This window comes from Struthio camelus, chromosome 12, assembly GCF_040807025.1.
Source record: "Struthio camelus isolate bStrCam1 chromosome 12, bStrCam1.hap1, whole genome shotgun sequence".
Lineage (NCBI taxonomy): Eukaryota > Metazoa > Chordata > Aves > Struthioniformes > Struthionidae > Struthio > Struthio camelus.
In genome coordinates this window covers 21,740,800-21,761,536 of record NC_090953.1, presented here as the reverse complement: position 1 = coordinate 21,761,536, position 20,737 = coordinate 21,740,800, and the positions used below count along the sequence as shown (strand labels likewise).

The window sequence follows — 20,737 nt, the reverse complement described above, 5'->3', positions numbered from 1 at the left end:
AATCCCACAGTAACCCTGAACATGAATCTGAGAGAAGGCAGCGCAAGCATGATTGTTGCTGTGAACCACCGCACACTCTGGAGGGAAAAGGGAGAGCGGACAAGCAGTCGAGGACACAGCAAGTCGGCCTCGGACCCTTCAGTCCACCCCGACAGACACTGGACCTAGGAGCCTGTGCAGAGCAAAGGCCCCTCTCTGCGCTCTTCTCCCCCAGCACCAACAACATGTTTGGCTCTGTCCCGCTCTGATACCCTAGGCCAGTCTCCTGCTGACCATTACCCCCTTCCCCTCTCCCACTTTCTCCCTATTCCTCCACACTGCCTGAAAGCAACTAGATCAAGATTTCCTGCGCTCCCATCTCATGGTCGGTCTTATCTTTATGAGCAGCAGTGACTGATAACGCTCGGCTCCATCCCTGCAGCCTTCAGCTGAATTACCTTCAGCGTGGTAAGAGTTTCAGATAGGCTTTGGCAGCTCAGCCAGCCATAGAGCACAGGCAAACAGAGGCCTCAAATTACACCAGCCCAGACAGGGTTTTTAAAAGGCACTTCCCTGGCCCCAGGGAGATCCCTGCTGAACTGGAGTTGCTCATCCAGGATATGGTGGCTCTAGTGCTTCCCATATATTGTGGCCATCTTATTCGTTTTTTAATCATGAGTGAAGCAATATACTTTTCCCTAGTCACCTTTTCCGAAATCACCACTGTATTTTTGTAAAGCTTTCAGAAATAATTCAATCCATGGAGACTTCAGCATGGAAAACTTCACCCAAATTGTTAAGGTTTGGCAAATTTGTGGCCTATTAAAAACTGGTTTCAAAATGGGAAATGCTATTTTTGCCTAACTCTCAGCAGCTCCATCAGCTCTACCTACATAAAACTGTTTCCAGTTTAGCTTCTCAAAGGATAGTAGGGTTTTGCTTTGATTTTTTGGCAAAATTTCAAAGATAGAAGTGTTCTGGAGAAGCGGAACCAGCTTAAAATGCCATCTCGCATGGTGACTGATGCGAATTTTGGAGAGTCCCAGTTTATCAAACAAAATAATCTTCAACACTTCTAGTTTTCACAGTTTTTACAGCAATGCTCTTCAGTTTAAAAGAAAAAAAAAAGGTGGTCATTCAAAGCTTATTTTCTAACAAATCTGTTTCACCGGAAGCGCGCGGCCAGCCAACGCTTCTCTCCTAGTGGGGGAAGTCTCTGATGGCTCCATACCCACTCCACACCTTTTCAAAACTCCTTCAGCCTAGACCAATCCTGTCTTCACTCAAACACAAAGCACAGCCGATATCATCACATACACACGCCACCTGCCTCCTGGTGAGTTTGTTTGGGACTCGTTTGCACCCCTGCAGCCAAACCAACCCAGAAAGGGAGCATAAATACTCCAAAGTTAGGTGGGAAAATATTCCCTTCCTCATGACCTGAGCTGGTTCCAAGATTTGATCTGGAGAAACAGCGTCAGAAGTGGCACGGTTATTAAAAGGAAAGGCTACGCAGTTTGTTACTGCAGACATTCATGGGTGGATGAGCTTCCCCCTACCCGTACAAATTCTTCTCCTACGTAGTTCTGCAATGCAGTCATGGTGACGTGTTCTTATCGTATCACCCTCCCTAGCCACAAAAATAAGCCTACCACAAACCTGTCTGATTTCACCAGGAGCTCCAGTGAATGACATCAGAGGGAAAATATCATCTGTGCATACAAACACTGATGAAAATTTCAGCAACTAAGCAAATTAAGCTAAAATACCTGAACGATACAATGGTTCTTCACTGCCTCTGCAGATCAGCCATTTCCAAACTCTTCAGGTTTGAACACTGAATTTTGGGGAACCTGGTTCTGATCTGATCTTTGAAGCTGTAGCTCATGTCTGCCTGGGATTAAAAACAAACATCCTAGTGATAATGCTGCTCATTCAGGGAAATCTAGAAGGCAGAAAGGGAAAAAAAAAACTAGTCTGCATGCCCTAGAAAAGCAAGAACACATGCCCACAAAAGGGTTAAGCTACAAGACCAAACGGCAGAGTCCTCTGGAAAAAATAAATAAAATCAAATGGACAGTAAAACCTATTTCCTCCCAGCTAATACCATTACAGAAATTATCCAAAGAGCATGTGTCTGGGGATGGACTGAATGATGCTCTGAGAGACGGAGTAAATAGGATAAACAAGCTCTGTGCCAAGAGCAGCTGAACCCCGTCTGGTGCTCCTTCTCCCACTGCTACCACTTAACATCATGCTAAGTGGGGTTGTCATTCACCCTTCCCTACCAGCGCTCCTGTTCCACGGGGCTTCCCTCTCACCATTACCCAAAACAAGGATGGAATCCCAAATTCTTCCCTCCCCCCCGTCCAAGACAGACTGCCCAGACACACGCAACCACCACAGCTCCCATGTTCCCCGCATCACCTTGCTTTTCAAGAGGGAGGCAAAAAGCGACATACAATTTGATAAGGAAGCTAACAGTCACCTATGAACGAGCCACTTTGCAAACCATGAGTTTATGACTACAGAGGAAACATATCCAACATTTGTGGCTCTGAAAGGCAGATATGGGATGATCCCAGGCAGTAAGTCCTTCATAGGCAAGAGAGAAAGGCAACCCCTTACCGTCCAACTTCAGCTATATGTTTGTACTGAAGGGTCCAATTCCAGAAAAACATGAGAAGAAAATGTCCCATTTTCCCAATTCCTTGACTTGTGTTACACCCTCTCCCCAGAAGATTTTTTATTATAGAAATTCTTTGCTGAAAACAATCCCAAGCCTTTTGTTTGTTTGTTTTTTGTAACTTCAGAAAGAAAATCAATGACAGTAGAAAGATTAAATCTGTTCAATTTGCAATGAGAATTTACAGGTCTACAGGAGCTCTTCCAGCCAAGATTACTGCTTGAGAATAATCTTGGCCAGAACTTCAAACACAACACCCCCATTTTCCTCCATCTCCTTTCCCCTGAACAACAGGACTACGTGGGACCAGGCTGGCATCCGGCACTCTTACTCCCCTTCCCAAAGTTGACCTTTCCAGCCCATGAAAACAGGAGGTCCAAAAACACTTATTCTCAAGAGCTTTGGTCTAGTTTGGCCTCCAACCCAAACTCCTGGCTCTTGCTGGATCCTGCCTGCTGCATATACATCTCCAGGCTCAGATCCTGGCAATATTTGTGAGGGTGCTTAATGTTACTCCACGGAACAATGACATCCTTTTCATATAGTAAAGAATCAGGCTAGAGACAAGCACCTCACACATGCTTGTAAGGATAAGACACTGCCAGGAAAAAAAAAAAAAAACCTCAAACATTAACTGTGCACAATTGGAAATTCAGGTCTTATGATCTCAGTTCACTGCTACATTAGGTGTCCCTAATGTCAATATCCATTTCAGCACAATTCAATTATAAGATTTTCATTAACTAAACCTGTCCTAATAGCTTGGCATAAACTTCTTATGAAGAAGGATCCTGTACAGCAGCTGACTGGAAAAATCTTGAGCACTGTCACATTATTGGGTTCATTTATGCACCAGTTTATGGTGCCCCCTGTCCTTGTCAGATGACTGCTCCTTGCCTACATTAATAGCATCTATTTTGCCTACAATTTATTTCCTGTTTCCAACACTGTTTATGACAGTCTGGGCAGCTGGAAAGGGGGCAGCACAGCAAACCTAATGGGAGCTCACTGCGCAGAGCTGTGTTCAGGGTTCTGCTGTCTGCTGCTTGCAAGCATTTCATACACCGGAGGAGCGGAGCTCTCACTGCTTCCTGCGCTCCTACAATCCTGCCAGCTGAGCTTGCCTTCAGCAGCTGCTGTCGACAAGCAGCAATTCGTAACACCATGGAGAGCACGCTCACTCTCCTTCTAACTGCTGCTGTTTGCTTTTTCCTTAAAGGTGAGTGATCCTTAATTTGCTTATTCTTTGTTGGTGAAGGGGGAAACTAAAGAGGTGAACAGGAGATTGTTTTGTGCAATTTATTTTTAGGAAGAGTTGAAGCTTACTCCAGACTAATGAATGAAATATAAATGAAATGTACAGATTCCTAGGACAGCTTTTCCTGTTAGGCTTTTTTTTTTTTTTTATTTCTCCTTGTGAAGTAGTAACAAGTTAAGTAGTCCTGACCTGAGAAGCCAAACAGAATCACAAAGCCATTTTAACATTAAGAAGAGAAAGCTCCCTACATATAAAGGTTTAGTCTTACATACTGTAGAGTATGGAAGGACTAGAAGAAAGAGACAATATTAAATAGCTTTAAATGTGTGCTGTGAACAGTGCACCTCATCTCTGCAGATATAGAGAGCACTGAAGGATTTAAATAAAAATCCATTAACACACTTATTGTCTAGATACAGTAGATGCTAGATTTAATTACAGCGCCGTGGACATGTAAAAAGGCTGACAATTTGGGAGGGACTATAATAAAGAGTAAAGATCTAGCTTAAAACTATTTACCTAAAAGATTATGGGGCATTTATTCCAGAAATCTTGATCTGAGAGATACACCTCATAAATATGAGATATCAATAAACAATTATAAGGGCAAGGCTAGCTGTTAGAAAGCCATTTCTCCAGAAGCATGAAAGAGTGTTCATTTTTAAATTAGCAAGTTCGCCTGAGTGACTTTGCTAACCTGAAGATAAAATTAGCATGCAAGTGTTTTTAGCAAAATACAGTTCGACATGGGAGGACCCTCTTGCCTTAGCCAGAGTGGATCTCTTGTAAAGATCAGAAAGTAACATCTGCTTTGTGAAACAGTGCAGATCAGTCACACACAGACACTTTGCTTCCCTTCCCTTTGTCTACTGAAAAACAGCAAAATCCAGGAAAAAAAATAAATGTATGTCTCCTTGCAAATCTCTGTAGTGTTATATTTGTGTTTCAAAGGAATCATCAATGGTTTGTTCAACAGACTTCAGCTGCGTGCGTTTGCCAAATTCATGTATTAACAGGTATTTTTTCCAGTAAAATGCTGGAGGATATTTTGTCCAGGAGAGATTTCAAGAGAAAGTGCCCTAGAAAGAAAAGACCATTGGCTTCTGGATGCTGTCCAGCTCTCAGGATGCTTATTGCTTGGCTCTAGGAGTAAAAAGATAATTTGAAATGCAGACTCTCAAAACTCACCCCAAAACAGTTGGAACAGCTTATGCTTTAAAACAATTTCAATTTGCAGCTTCTTCATCAACCACAAGGCGCCACGCGCAGCAGTACCAGCAGCAAAATGGACAGTAGGAACATACTGTGAATAGAAATTGTTTAGAACAATAAATGGGCTATTAGCAGGCATTCTCTTTGGATGTATCTTTGAATGTAACGGTTAAACAATTTTAATCGTTGTTTTCATATTTTAACAAACGGGTGTTATCACCACTATAATCATGTAACCATGACTCAAGCTAGAAAGCAGTCATCATTTTCCTGAGAATCCTCATATTAAAAAACGCTCCAACAGCTTCCAAGCGCCCCAGTCTGCCCAGTTGCGTCTTTCCCTTCCTCCGCTCCCTGGGAGCTCCGACTGATCCGGGGGGCCAGGCGTGTGAGGGGAAAGTGCTTGCACACCTCCGGTTTCACTAATACCACCAAACTATTTTTGAAATTACCTGCAGAGAAGCATGTGGAAGGAAAAAAAAAAAAAAGTATTGTTGCGCCTTATCGCTCTTCTTCTCCCGGCCTTCAGCAAATGTCGAGAACGAGACAGCAGCGCCCATCCACGCAAGGCCTTGCCTCGCCCGACTGCTGGCGACTTGTCACCCACCGAGGGGGCCACTGGGGCCCTGGGGGAGGCCGCTCCAGCGAGGCCCGGCCCGGCGAGGCCCGGAGGGGAGGCCGCTCCGGCGAGGCCCGGGCCGCTCCTGACGCCCGTCTCCTCTCGCCGGCAGGCTGCGGGGGCTCCGAGGCGGAGCACCGGCTCTACAACGCCCTGTTCGAGAACTACAACCAGTTCGTGAGGCCGGTGAGGAACGCCTCGGACCCGGTCATCATCCATTTCGAGGTGTCCATGTCCCAGCTGGTGAAGGTGGTGAGTAGCGGGCCGCGCCGAGGGCCGGCGGGCGGCCGAGGCCCCCCGCTGCCCTTCCCGACGCCTCCCTCTCTTCCAGGATGAGGTGAACCAGATCATGGAAACCAACTTGTGGCTGAAGCACGTAAGTAGCGCGGCTGGCGCCGGCTCACCGCTCCTGGCAGCACCGGCCCCCCCCCCCCCCCCCCCGCCGGGGCACGGAGCGACGGCAGGGCGCGGCCGCTAACGGCCCCTAACGGCCGCCTCAGCCCTGAGGCGCCTTCCCGCCCTTCCCCTCCCCCCGCGCGCCCTGAGGCACCTTCCCGCCGCCGGCTGAGGCGGGCGGCGCGCGCGGCCCTGCCCCTTGCGGGCGGCCGGGGGCTTTCACCAGCGCGGACCAGCGAGCCCACCCGCCCGCCCCCTTCTCTGGCTCCCGCCGCCGCCCTGAGCCGAGCTCCCGCGTCGCCCACGCACATCTAGCCCAGCCGCATCCAGGCCCGCGGGCGCTCAACCTCCACCCGACCGAACACCGTACCTACACGTGTGTTAAAGACACGCCTAGTCCTTACAGCATCCCGAATAAAACAACCCTGAAGGTGACAGGAGAGCGCTTGGTTTGAGCCTAGTCCACATAATTTCGGTTTCTCCCCAAACCTAACGCGGCCTGCCCTCCGGCACGATTAGATCTGGAACGATTACAAGCTCCAGTGGAATCCAGTGGACTACGGAGGTGCTGAATTCATCCGGGTGCCGTCCGGCCAGATCTGGAAGCCAGATATTGTTTTATATAACAAGTAAGACTCTAGCATATTATATCTTACTAGTTCAGGAAGGGGGGAGGCGATGTTACTAGTTTAAAAAAAAAAAAAAACCATCGTGTTCAGTGTACTCAGGGAAGAAGCCTGCTTTTCCCCGCACCTGTGTCCCCCTTCGCCAGCGTCGCTGGCCACGAGCCAGCCCCGGCCCTCTGCCAGCTCCCACTTTTACTGCTGTTTTTATCACTGCCTACGTGGGAGTTGGCAAGAAGTTCCCTTGCGCTGGGAATTCTTGTCTGGCGTTCAGACCTTTAACCAAAAGCAACTGCTAATTCTAGCTTTTTTAGCAGTTAAACTCACAGTTTGACACCTATACACCACCACCACTGGTGTACAAAAGCCTCAGCTATGATGTGCTTTGGAAATTTGTTTCCGAGACCGTGAAGAGCCAAACCATTACTAAATGGATCCCTCTGCTATGTAAGGAAGCCGCTCTCGGTGAAACGGGCTTAAGCTACGCGAATCCAAAACTGAGGCCTATGGACCAAGAGCTCATGAGAGTCCTTTTCTACCCGTGGTCAGCTAATCCTAAGAACTTAAATCACCTCTAGTTTTACTTTTTCATAGGAACAAGTGAAATTGTCACATGGCTCTTTCATGACAGCGATCAGGATAGCAATGTGGGACACAAAAACCTTCACCAAACACATCCCTTAGGCAAAGATACATCCCAACCCTAATCCATCTCCCCATAATTGCTACCTCCCCTGCCCACAAAAGGAGCAGAAACACCAGTATTGCAGGTATCCTCTTGTCAGTCATCAGGCTCTGAAGCACTTGGGCTCACGTTTGCTCAGAAATATTTACCTTCACATCATCCATGGTAAATGTATACCACTGTTCATTTAAGCTTATCTATGGAAACTTATGGCAGCCACTAACTCAATCCTGCATCTGCAATTAAGCTCCGTGTTAAGATTTAATTGCCTACTTTCAAAAACAGATTAAAGATTTTATAAATATGATCTCATATGAAACTAAAAGGAACAGCTGCACTGCATTTGTTTGTTTGTTTGCTTTGCTTTACAGTGCAGTTGGAGATTTCCAGGTTGATGACAAGACAAAGGCCCTACTGAAATACACAGGTGATGTGACCTGGATACCTCCGGCTATATTTAAAAGCTCATGTAAAATAGACGTAACCTACTTCCCCTTTGACTATCAGAACTGCACCATGAAGTTTGGTTCCTGGTCTTATGATAAAGCCAAAATTGACTTGGTTTTAATTGGCTCTACAATGAACCTGAAAGATTACTGGGAAAGCGGAGAATGGGCTATTATTAAAGCTCTTGGGTATAAACATGACATCAAATACAACTGTTGTGAAGAGATATATACAGACATCACCTACTCTCTTTACATTAGGCGTTTACCTTTATTTTACACTATCAACATGATTATTCCATGTCTGCTGATTTCTTTTCTGACTGTCTTGGTTTTCTATTTGCCTTCAGATTGTGGTGAGAAGGTGACACTCTGCATATCGGTCCTTTTATCTTTAACAGTGTTCCTTCTTGTTATCACAGAAACCATACCTTCTACTTCGTTGGTAATTCCACTTATCGGAGAATACCTCCTTTTCACCATGATATTTGTAACTCTATCTATTGTCATTACGGTATTTGTACTTAACGTGCACTACAGAACACCCAAGACGCACACAATGCCTGTGTGGGTGAGAACCATCTTCTTGAACTTACTTCCCAGGATCATGTTTATGACAAGGCCTGCCAGTGATGAAGAGAACAATCAGAAGCCAAAACCATTCTACACTGCTGAGTTTCCAAACTTAAACTGCTTCAACAGTTCTGAAACCAAATGCTGCAAAGACGGCTTTGTATGTCAAGATACAGCATGCAGCTGCTGTCAGTATCAACGAACGAAGTTCTCAGATTTCAGTGGCAATCTCACAAGAAGTTCAAGCTCTGAATCTGTAGATCCTCTGCTTTCATTTTCAGTTCTGTCACCAGAAATGAGAGCTGCTATTGAAAGTGTTAAATACATTGCAGAAAATATGAAAATGCAGAATGAAGCAAAAGAGGTAAGAATATATTTTACCATTACTCAAACTGCAGACACCATTTACCATTTCAAGTGGTAGAACTGTGTGTTTTGTAAGAGAAGACTCCCTTAAAAAAACATGGACAACACAGACCATTGTTTTATAGAAGTAAATCACATAAACTGCATCACAAATATTTGCATTACAAATTAACTGAACACAGTTAATTTGGGGGAGCAGCTCTGTTGTACTACCTTATCCTTATTGCCAATGCATACACAGAGCGAAACACAGCACAGTAACCATCGCTAGGGAAGCATAGCTGAGTAGCTTCCTACAAGATTTGTAGTTCGGATTTCCAAATTACAGTCTTAGTAGTGGAATCTGCCAACTCTGGCCTTTAGAAAGTTGCATCCTCCCTCCCACACTTCCCCATCAATAAAGAGGCTAAGAATTTGTGTCTTTCACAGAGCTGATGTTATCTATCCAAGATGTAATCTACTATAACGCTGCATCTTGATGCAATAAAAAAAAGGTTTCTTTTGTTATCACTGCTCCTCAAACATTCTAAGAACAGCAGCCACATGCCGCAATCTTTATTGAATTTAAATCCTATACAGCATGACACTTCAGGTTAGAATGAAGTTATTCAGTTTATGCTGAAGTCAGAACTAGTTAGTATAGAAAATAGGGTGGATTTTTTAGTCTGCCTTAACTCAAAAAACAAGTTCTAAACTAAATGTTCAAAACTTCAAAACCAAAAAAATGCATTATTCATTTCATATTAGCCTTCCAGGGAAAAATGAAGTCAAAATTGAAATGGTAATCACAGAGTAACTGAAATTGTCACCTACTGTTGTTACTAACATGCAACATATAACAAGAGTGACACTGAAGTAGAATATCAGGCCTCCCTCCCCCCCCCCCCCAAATACAACAAACACAAACATGTTTTTGGAAACTTGGTTCATTTCCACATGGAAGGTAAGGAGATGAATTTTATATCATGCATGAGAATGTCATTAAATTCCAGTACCACTTAAGAAATTAAAACATCAACATACCAAATTATCATATGCCAGTTAACTTGTGTCTTCTCATATACTGCTTAAGGACCAGTAGGAGCAGTCTGTTTGAATTTCAATAGAATTTACATTCTCAGGTAGTCAGCTTTGTCCAGAATATCTTTTCACTTCCAGGACTGGCATACAGAAGAGAGATTGTATCTCATGAGGTCCAGTGTCTTGGTGAACAACTTAATTGTATTTGAAGAGGTACTTTTGGCTTTACAAATAGCATATTCAAATAAAGCTGCTTCAAGGTGAATTCATTTGCCTACAAAAACACTGGTGTTTTTGTCATGCATATGTGAAGTTTTATTAGTCATGCATATGTGAAAGGCAAGCTAGTCATGCATATGTGTTTATAAGTCATGCATATGTGAAAGGCAAGCTGTATACAGGGGGAAAAAAAAAAATCTACATTCACTACATGAAATGGTCTGAATGCAAGTTATTGATCTAATAAACATGCCTACTTTCTATTTGATCTGTTTATTTTTCAGATTCAGGATGACTGGAAATACGTTGCCATGGTAATTGATCGCATTTTTCTATGGGTTTTCATCCTGGTATGTATTCTAGGAACAGCAGGATTGTTTTTGCAGCCTTTGATGGCTGGAGATGAAATGTAAAAATTCAAACGGTATGTTAAAAAACCAAACCAAACTTTTGCCAACCAAACCTTTTTTTTCCCCTGCATCTGATGTCTCTTGTATGTGTTTCACTAGTAGAATAAGGATCTCTCTTAGCCTCAACTTTGCTTGACCAAGGTGGCTTTATTAAAAATGCGAAAAAGTCTGTTTTTAACTGTTATGACAGCTGATCTCAAGGCAACATGCTTGAGGCTTGCTAGTTACTTTTTGTAGTAACTGGAAAAGATGTAGGTAGTACATTAAAATTTATAGGAATACTTTACAAAGGGTTTGGTAAAGAAACTGATAATTATATAGATAGTCTGAAGGTTGAGACAAGTTCAATACTTGGGCTACCAGATTTATTTTGAGGAGTCTGGTGCTAAGTCTTTTCACAGCACAAGAAGTTCTTCTGGCAATAAGTTCATAATTAGTTCAATGAATGTCCCTACAATGATGAAGCAATTTAGAAAGCTTATCCATTGAATCGTAAGAATGCAGAACATTGCCACCTGGTGTATAAACAATAACTCCAATTGTGAGAGGAAAGGACCATGGGCAGGATTATTTACAGAAGGAAAACGAGTATGTGATTAATAGATGATAATAAAACAGCCAGAATACAAACTCTGTGCTTCCCCTATTTTCACTATATAAAAAGACTGTCAGAAAAACATCAAGCTGTTCAGACCTAATAACGTTTTAAACTGTATAAAGCACACAATAAGATGCAGTCATTGGACTTTCCTCCCTTCCCATGGCCAGCCTTTCCTCCTGGCTCATGGCCTGTCTCCTAATAGAGTCTTGAGGTACAGCTGAAGCCAGCTGAAGCCAGCTGCAAGCTGTGCCTAGAATGGCACTTTGGGAGGTTTAACCCTTTTCTGCCAAATATTTTTCAATTATTATTTTAACTACAGAGGAAGGGGTAGAAAGGAAACGGAGAATACAGCTATATGTGTGTGTATGTATGTATGTATGTGTGTGTGTGTGTGTGTGTGTGTGTGTGTGTATATATGTATGTATGTATGTATATGTATATATTCCCTTGAAAGAGGGAAGGACTTTTAGTACCCTTGGCCCTTGATTTCCCATCAAGGGAAAAGATCAAAATACCATAGGATAGTTTGGATATGGAAGCAGCCTGCTACAGCAAAGTGCTTTACTATGTGGGAAGGCAGGCAAATACAAAGTATTCCTGTAAAGTATGCTAAAAATTACTTCTTAGGCATACTTAAAAAAAGTCTGTAACTACAGATAATTTGAGTGCATGAATAAACAGTGCAATAAAATATTGTAATGAGTAAACATTTTGTAAAGTTATCAACTGTTCTCTCTATGCCAAACTGGAAACTTTTTGGAAATACAGTGGTATCAAATGATGCGACATTTATGAAAATAAAGAGAATCAAGCTGATGAAAGTTGTGATTTTTTTCATTTATTTTGACCGAGTGACAAAAGCTATATAAAGGAGCACTAGCAACAGTTCCGCACATTCAGGTACCAGTTACGTAAGTCCACACTTCTGAGTCTGTTAAAGATTATTTTGGTTCAGACACACCCGAGGATGAGCTGAAGACCCTAAAGATTCTACCGTAAGCTTTTATCCATATATTCCATGATCAGTTTCTAGAAATGACAGAAAAAATTTCATACATTTGCAAAAAATTGTTAATTACTAGTATAAAGATTGAAATTCCATTGGCTAATATGCTGCCAAACAAAATTACGATATAATTTGGCAGTCTACAGTCATCATTTAGCAACGGGAAAACAGATGCGGGGGGGAAGGGGTTAGAAATACATCACTAATCTAAACCTTTCTTATCTGTTTGGGTAATAGTAAACTTTCATAAGTAATTCAAACCCAGTGAAAACTAGAAAAGAAACTTTGCATTTGAAGAGGAAATAATAGATCTGAAGTATTTTTTGCAGTTTCCACACACAGGAAGTGACTGATGCACTGGTGTATCTTAACAATACTGAGAAAGGTAAAAGTTACGATATTAATGGATTAAAAGTCAGACTCACTCTCACTGCAAATTCACTTTTAAGATGAATTATGAGGAGGAAACACTGATCTCTTATGCCAGATGCAACTATACAATCAAAGAAGAGTAACTCACTTTTCAGTCGAAAGTATTTGTAAATTGAACAAAAATATGTCAGTCTGCATCATTTCCCTGCCTGTAAGCCTTAAAAAGCTACATAAAACCAAAATCATCTTACAGGTGAAACAATCTGAAATAAATATTCAATTATATGTAAGTTATGACATAAGCAAACAGCATTATAGTCACTACAATGCCAAACAACTCTTATTCTAAAGAAGATACAACGAGGAAAATACAGAGAAAAATATGATCCTGCTTTTCCAAGTCCATAACCACTTACCGTTACCAAAGATTTACATTACATTTTTACATAAACATGAATGTTGTTATTAATAGAGTTATTCAAACAAACAAAAACTTCCCAAGATTTGTTCTTGTTTGCCTTACTATATTAGCCCTCAGGGATACAACTATGTTATGAAATACATTGTCAGAAACTTAAATATACAGAAAACTCCATTTATTTTAGAGTTTGTTCCGGAAATGTAACTTTTCTTTAAGAAAGGTGGCATTGAAATGAATTTATATTCTTTAAAAACTGAATTTAAATTCTTTATTTTCATGACATGATTAAAAAGTTGTAATACATAAATATACATCTTTGTCAACACCCTCAGAAAAGAAAAAGTAGAGAAAGACTCATCTATAAGTCCTTGCTATTCCAAGTTACATATGATCCAATAAGCGAGAGGACCTATAAGGATAGTATCATAAACTCATTTTAAACAAATATTATTGATAAATTTTCACACATTTGTTTACACAGTCTAAGAATTTTCAAATGATTTTCTTCAGAAAGGCATTCCCCCAATTCCTGCTAACTGGGCTTACGAACTTCATTTTGAGAAATAAAGGTAGGGAAGGAATATGTTTGCAACTAAAATATTGCATCAAGTTATTTATCAAGAATAAAGAAAACTGAACATTCTGGTCTATTACTTGTGCAACTTGGGCAAGTCATTTAATTGTCTTTGCCTCCCTTGCCACAACTGATATGGAGGCATCAATATGCACATATCCTCTAAGCATTTTAAGGCTTACTATATTAGGTGTTCACATTAGTATTATAGAATTAACAAGGTTTTAAGTTTTGCAGAAATTTTTGCAGAAAATTTCACTGAAAATTTATGAAGGCAAAATGCAGCCATATCACTATTTTTATTTATATACTGAATATATGGTAAAGTTCAACGGATGTTTACATTATTGTTTCCAACTTTCCCTGTAGAAACCTTACACTTTACAACACATTCAAGAGGACTTATGCCAATAAAACCCTCCTTTGCATGCTCTAATAACTGAAAGAAGCAACTCGATTGCATAAGTATCTGCAAATATTTAATACTCAGTATAATACTTTACATAATATTTTAATAACTGGACTACAGTGATCCTCCTCTTTAAAAATTTTTAAATTCTTGTACTTCTCAGTAGGTGTCAGTGTATACTTTTTTGACATATTGTACATGCAAGTGTTTGAGAAGGTCTTCTTGATTCTGACCAGATTTAGAAGCGAATTAGTAGACTAGCACTAAGCAAATTGACTTCCTTGTGTCCTAGGATGCCATGCTTTAACATAAGCATCATTTTCTGTTCTTGGATTTTTTTATTCTATCAGAAACATACCTGCGAAGAGCAGGGATGGAAACAGAGCTACTATGGACCTTTATAGAGCCATGTTAGCTGCAGACTGATCCAAAAATATCTTATGTATGTGCACTTCCTATATGCATAGGTACTATTATATTTGCCCATTTATGAATAACAGGAATAAATAACACAAGTGATCCAATTACTGAAACCAGAAGAAAAGTCCATAAGAACATTCGATCAAGCACCTGAGCAATAAATTTCCAGTCTTCAACAACCTAAAACACAAAGAACATGAGTTGTTCAGTGTCTGTGAGAACACAGCATCAAACTCCTGCATTTCTTATTCAGATCCCTTACAGTAGACATTCTTCAACCTGGTCAATTTAACAACCCCTTCTTATAAATCTTCTGTAATTACCCTATGAGCTAGTGCAGGAATGCACTTTCCTTTGTGAGGACTGGTTAACTACAGCCCAAATACTACACTTCAATGTAGTAACTGACCCTGAAGAGTACTGAACATCCTCAGCTGCACAGAGAAGAAATCAGTATGCATTTTACGACATATTGGATGCTTTAGGATTCAGGCCATAACCTCACGATAAAGTAAAAATCCCAGACAGGAGCTAGATGCAAAAGTTGTAAAAAACAACAACAACAACAACACCACAAAAAAAAACCCCAAAAAACCCACATGCAAGAGTAGACAATAGCTGTTGTGTCATAACTCTAGCAGCTGTGAAGCTACTGCTGCATGGAATTAGACACTACGGAGAACACTCACACTACTTTCAAGATTATTTTCCTTTTTGATAGAGTTATTCATATCTATACAGTTTCTCATGGACAGCCAATGTAATTGTGCATGAAAACACTGTTAAGCTATTGTCTTTAGTTTGAACTGGAACAATCCATATCTCAAGCCTACTTCTTCCTAAGAGGCAAAGTTAGATTAATACTAGCTGTGCAGTTTTTATTTGCAACAGTTACGGTTAACAACTTTATTCTTTCTGCAGTTAAAGCTTGCATTTTTAAGGCCAAATAGTATGAGACAAATGATTCCCCAGTCAGCTCTGCATTCAGCTCTGAGATTACAGTCTTCTGATATAATTATTTAGAAGTTCAGCAAAATAATTCATAATGTTGTCCTTCTCTATGTTCTTCTGCCAGAAACACTATCTTAACATAATGTGCATCAGATAGTTACCTATGGCATTTTACTAAAGAATATAAAGAACAAAATTTATCAATAATTTAGTAGTGTGCTGTGGTGAAAAGAAAGCAACCACGACAGATGTAGCACGTATTCAAGCGCAAAGCTGAGTGTGCCATTGCTAGATGCAAATTCAAATACTCTTGTAAATTTTTTTTTTTTTTAAAAGAAAAGGCAAACAACCCTCCCAAACAAAAACCTGTTAATTCAACACAAGAGAACCCTGTCTACCAAGAGCCCTACATCACAGCACCATTACACATGGGGGGAAAAAAAAAAACCCACAAAATACAGATCACTTCTCTTGTCACTCACAGTCAAATAGAACAAGTCCATTAAGAGAAAGAAAAACAATCTTGTAGTTTACAGGAAAATATAAATTTAATAGGACACTATTCTATACCTGCTTTATAGAAAATGCAATGCAGGTGTATAAGATGCTGTTTTAACAGTGCATCAGATACAGTTATTTAAAGTGTCAGTTGGATCCCTTGTGATACTTAGCCGCAGAGTAGAGGCCTGCAAAGCTGCATTAGGGGAGCTAGCTTACTCCTTGGCTAGCACGGGAGAACAGGCTCTCAGCAACCAGAAACTTTTGCAAATGGCCATTTCTGCATAGAGATAAATTAAAAGAATCTGAGGCCTTGCCATCAGAAACAAACGATAGCATCATGAGATCAGACAACAAACTTCTACATTTCCAAGCTGGCCTGAAAACAGCAGTTGGTCTATGAGGCTCTAATAGTGTTTGTTAGCTTAAAAAGCAAGGAAAATAATACATTCAGAATGCCCTTACCTGAATGGTTAAGGTAAGGATAGCTCAACATACTCTGATATGATTTAAAGGCATAATAATAGGGATAGAAGAGGTCACTCAAGAGGTCATCTAGCCCATGTTTGATCTCAGCACAAAGTGAATAATCTACAGCTACGGCCTGTATTTAAACTAATATGATTTATGGTATTTAAAACTGTTTTCATGTGGAATGGAAAGCTATGAAGTAAGGCTTAGCAGTATTTATTTTGTAGAAATAAGGCAACAAAAAAGTAAAATTAACAACATGAACTTACCTCTAGAAGAGGGTTTAAAGAAGCCAAGGACAGTATAGATATCAGGCTGATAAAATAAAATGTCTCAATATTGCACCATCCTTGCACTTATTTCCAGTGGAAATAAGTGCTTAATAATAATAATATGGCTTACAGTGAAGTACAAGAACTGGAAATCCTAGCACATATTAAATATGAGACTGCATACAGACAATCTAAACCGTTATTTGTTTCTCCAATGGCTGGTTTCAGAAAACAAGTGTAATATGATTAATACACCCACCTCACGAACTTCATTCTCCTTCATGACATGCCTTGTAATGTATCGGATAGAATCTAGAGCTGCTTGCAAGGTGTTCCTAGATGATTCTGAGCCACTGATATTGACCGTTTCCTCCTTCTGAGCACAGTATCTATCTACATGACTTCTCATGCAAAGCAGCTTAGGAAGCCTGTGAAGAAATATCTTGCGGACCCAAGGCGCCATAGCATTGTGCGTAGATGAAGACCGGTGATGAATATTGATAGCAAAGACTGTTATCACAATGGACAATGTCACAAATATCATAGTAAACACCAAGTACTCTCCTATAAGTGGAATAACTTTAGAAGATGATGGAATAATCTCTTCAATGACAAGAAGAAAAACAGTCAAAGAAACCAATACTGAAGTGCAAAGGGAAATTTTTTCACCTTCATTTGAAGGAAGATAGAAGACGAGGACAGTTAAAAATGAGAGTCCTATACAGGGAATAATGAGAAACAATGTGTAAAAAAGTGGCAAACGCCTAATTATAAATGAATATGTAATAAATGGATACCAGCAGCATCCATCAGTTCTATTTCCTTTACTCCCTGTTGCAGTCACTATTTCCCATTCTCCGTTATCAAAGAAATCTCTTTTGTCAACATCATAATCTTCTAGAATTATATCAACCTGTGAGCCATCATAAGTCCAGGAACCAAATTTCATAGAGCAGTTTTGAAGGTCAAAGGGGAAGAAGGTTACGTCAATAGTACAGGAACTTTTGTAGTTTGCCGGTGGAGTCCAAGCAACGGTGCCATCATATTTTACCACAGTTTTTGTAGATGTTCCCTCAAAACGCCCATCTGCACTGAAAGAAGAGATACATGCATGCAATTACAATGTGTTGTTTATTTTTATAAACATATATGAATATAAACATATATATTCAAAGGAAAATAAGTTTTATTTAAGGCTTCATCAAGTATTTTTATTACTGTCATTTCAGCTGCTTATCCTTTCTACCCCTTCACAGCCAAAATTTTTTTATTTGCGTTCGTATTCCACTTTTTTTAAATCTGAATCTCACACAGATAAACAGCTTTGGAAGAGCAAAGAGCATTTTCAAGTCATGAAAAAGTCTGCAAGCTTCTGTGGTCTTAATAATTTAAGTAAAAGATTGGGGAAAAAAACCCCAGCAACAACAATAAAACCAAAACCCCCTGACCTTTGACAGCACAATCAGACTCTGATGTTTCTATCGGTAATACACCACCTGTACTCTTCAGTTTGGGAAAATTACACTAACTAAAGAAAAATTCACCAGAGAAAATAATCCCTGTGTACCACCTCCAAACTTACATTCATAATCACTGTAGCAGACTACTTTTTCCACTCAGCAAGTGTGCTACAATCACTGTACACGCATCTGAGTTGAACAAAAAGGTTCACTCAGAATGTATTTCTTCCGAGATCTGTTACTTTCCCACAAAACGTAAAGCCAAGTGTACTTAATTTTAAATTCATGATGAATGTAACTTAAAATAGTAGGGATGAGTTGCTCCCCTCCCATCACTCCACATTATTAGCTTGGACCCAACATCGGGCAAGATACCGTCTTCCTACTGAGAAAGAGTTTACATGAAGATGTGACAGTAAACTTTTCAAAGACTAGAAATTCCATACAGAAGCAAAGCAAAAAATTTAAGCATTTAAACAAAGCAACAAGAAAATAAATCTGCATTTGGAGGCAAATTGTAAAGCCTTCCCACATATTCTTAGCTCTGCTTAATGCATACACATAATCCATTCAATGAGTCTCTTCTATAAGCAGGCTGGATAGTGAAGTTAGAAAGAGTAAATGTATTTTACATGAAAGGATTAAAATCTTACTTGTCATACAAAACAATATCTGGAATCCAAACAGAATCTGATGGGACACGAATAGATGTTATGCCAGCATAGTCCTCAGGATTCCACCTTAATTTTACATCTATCCATTCCTACAAACAAATGGAGATGTAAAAATAACAACTGTGAAATTGACTCAAGCAGGTCAAGACTGGACGAAAATACATATAAAGGCAATGGAAAAAAAGATTAAATTGGCTTCTAAAATGTGAGTACAACAGTGCATTTGCTGAATAGATGTCTACTTACCTCCTTAAGTGTTTGCTTTTTGTTGTAAGAGCCATTTGGCAATATTTCTATGTAAAACTTAAAATATTAAAATCCTTTTTCAGATTATGTTTACAAAAGTAAAAGCTATTACAAGTAGAAACAACCAAATTTAAAAAAATGTATTCTGAATGAACACGAAGGAGTTTGGAAGCTTATCAGAAGCAATCTAAACTTTCTGGTCAAAACTAACAAACAAAAAAACATGTTGCAACTCTCATGACATATTCCTTCCTATTTTCAGCAGCAGCACTAAAAATAACACCACTAAAAGCATGTTAATGTTTTGATAGTTTTATATTTGAATAAAAAGCTCAAGAGGAAAAAATGCAAGTTTTAAGAGTTTAAACACATATTCAGGTTTAAGTTTAAATATGTATTCAGGTCAGCTCTTATCCACAAGTTCTGCAAAAACAGCTGCTAAAGGGGCAAAGTGTTATCATCTACATTATCATCTACATATTCCAATTTTATATTTTCTGGGTAGTCTACAAATTTCTTCTGAAAAGAAACGCCTGAACTTATGTGACAGCGATAGGGGAAGAAGGGAATCAGGAGCAACAGGACAAAGGAAGTAGCCCAAGTACAAATAACACAGTAAGTATAATTAGGGGCCACAAACATTCCCCAGAGTTAAATTAAGAATGATTTGTGAGATGTATGTCCCAAGCTAACAGCGGTCACCAAGTTTAGCATTGGATTCTAATTTTATAAAGCTTGAGTCTTTTTCCTGCTCATAAAGAAATATTCTTAAGAGGAAAAAGTAGCTCTTTATGTCAAGCCTACCCAACTTTGAAAGTAAAATTCTTCAGCAATGTTTATCTGATAGTCTAAAATATAACGCAAGAGACTGACTTTAAAACAATTACACACATGATTACAGAAACCTATCATGTTTTTCTTACCATAGCTTTTTGAAGAAAAGTTCTGTAATAAGACAGTAACTTTCAAGGTTGGCTATACGTATCTTTGTTTACTAAATATCAATGCAATGCTTTATCAGATTTTTTTAATCAGGTAAAGAACTCTTATTTACTTTTTTAAACTAAGTTTTATAACAATTTCATAACAATTAAATCTTGTAAAGACATTTTGTAAAGATCCCATGTAAACTAAGGATTAATGCAACTAAAGTGATGTTCTGAATACACAAATAATTAGAAATCTGGCTTCCAACTTCTGGCTTCCAGTTACAATGCTTCAGAATTTTCTATTGATACTTTGCACCTACCTGTTTCAACCAAACATTTGTCGTCATTAATTGATTTTTCTCATCCTATAAAAACAAAGTATATTTTATGAAAAAACGAAATAGTATAGCACATTCATCGTAACTAACTGCTTTAGTTCAAATAGGTCTGCATTTTAAAATACAAAAAGCAGTTCTAAAAGCATTCCAATCCCTGATAAATATATTTATATGAAATAACTAAGATCAAGAAGTGTTAACTGTTAAAAAAAACTGGGTTTTTTTTCCCCTTCTACATCTCTTTCCTCCCTTCCCTTTCTCAATTTGACTGCCTTGTACACAGTCCTACTGTTTTTTCTGTGGAAACATAAAGCTGTGGAAAGCAATAAACCTGTGGGGGAAAAAAATCCTCTTACAGCTATAAACAGTGAATTCAACTTGAAAATAATATTTTAAAGCAAGTGAGTTTTAGAAAAAACATCAGGTTGATCTCTTTAACACTACAGGTTATGCCAAAAGATAATCTTCATTTCTATGGAAGTGAAACATTTAAAAGCTTTTAGGTTTTTTGTTGCTTATAGGGGAAAAAGGGTAGTATTTGCAAGTGTTCCTGAATTTTACAGAAATGAGACTAACAAGGTTTAAAAATATACATTTTTTGCA

General features: G+C 39.5%; 2 protein-coding genes across 8 annotated transcripts in view; one reads left to right on the top strand and one right to left on the bottom strand.

Moving 5' to 3' along the window:
* Nucleotides 1-3,648: 3,648 nt before the first annotated feature.
* CHRNA3 (cholinergic receptor nicotinic alpha 3 subunit) lies at nt 3,649-11,903 on the top strand. Its single transcript, XM_068958153.1, has 6 exons — nt 3,649-3,884; nt 5,867-6,006; nt 6,086-6,130; nt 6,670-6,779; nt 7,830-8,841; nt 10,367-11,903. Exons 1-6 carry the CDS (start codon nt 3,830-3,832, stop codon nt 10,493-10,495), a joined length of 1,491 nt encoding a protein of 496 aa, XP_068814254.1. The 5' UTR covers nt 3,649-3,829; the 3' UTR covers nt 10,496-11,903.
* An 8-nt stretch (nt 11,904-11,911) lies between these two features.
* The window catches only part of CHRNA5 (cholinergic receptor nicotinic alpha 5 subunit), a 20,476-nt gene continuing 11,650 nt past the window's right edge, over nt 11,912-20,737 (bottom strand). For all 7 annotated transcript variants that reach the window (XM_068958147.1, XM_068958148.1, XM_068958150.1 and 4 more), the window contains 4 exons: nt 20,117-20,161; nt 18,601-18,710; nt 16,747-17,578; nt 11,912-14,475 (listed from right to left, as the gene is read on the bottom strand). In XM_068958147.1, coding sequence (XP_068814248.1) covers nt 14,314-14,475; nt 16,747-17,578; nt 18,601-18,710; nt 20,117-20,161 — 1,149 coding nt within the window. In that variant the 3' untranslated portion in view covers nt 11,912-14,313. The remainder of the gene's footprint in view (nt 14,476-16,746; nt 17,579-18,600; nt 18,711-20,116; nt 20,162-20,737) is intronic.

What these genes read in the sequence shown, in the direction of transcription:
- CHRNA3 (XM_068958153.1), top strand. Translation starts at nt 3,830, where the DNA reads ATGGAGAGCACGCTCACTCTCCTTCTAACTGCTGCTGTTTGCTTTTTC. An exon ending in TGTCCCAGCTGGTGAAGGTG is followed by an intron (nt 6,007 to 6,085) that starts GTGAGTAGCGGG and finishes CCTCTCTTCCAG; the next exon opens with GATGAGGTGAACCAGATCAT. An exon ending in GATATTGTTTTATATAACAA is followed by an intron (nt 6,780 to 7,829) that starts GTAAGACTCTAG and finishes TTTGCTTTACAG; the next exon opens with TGCAGTTGGAGATTTCCAGG.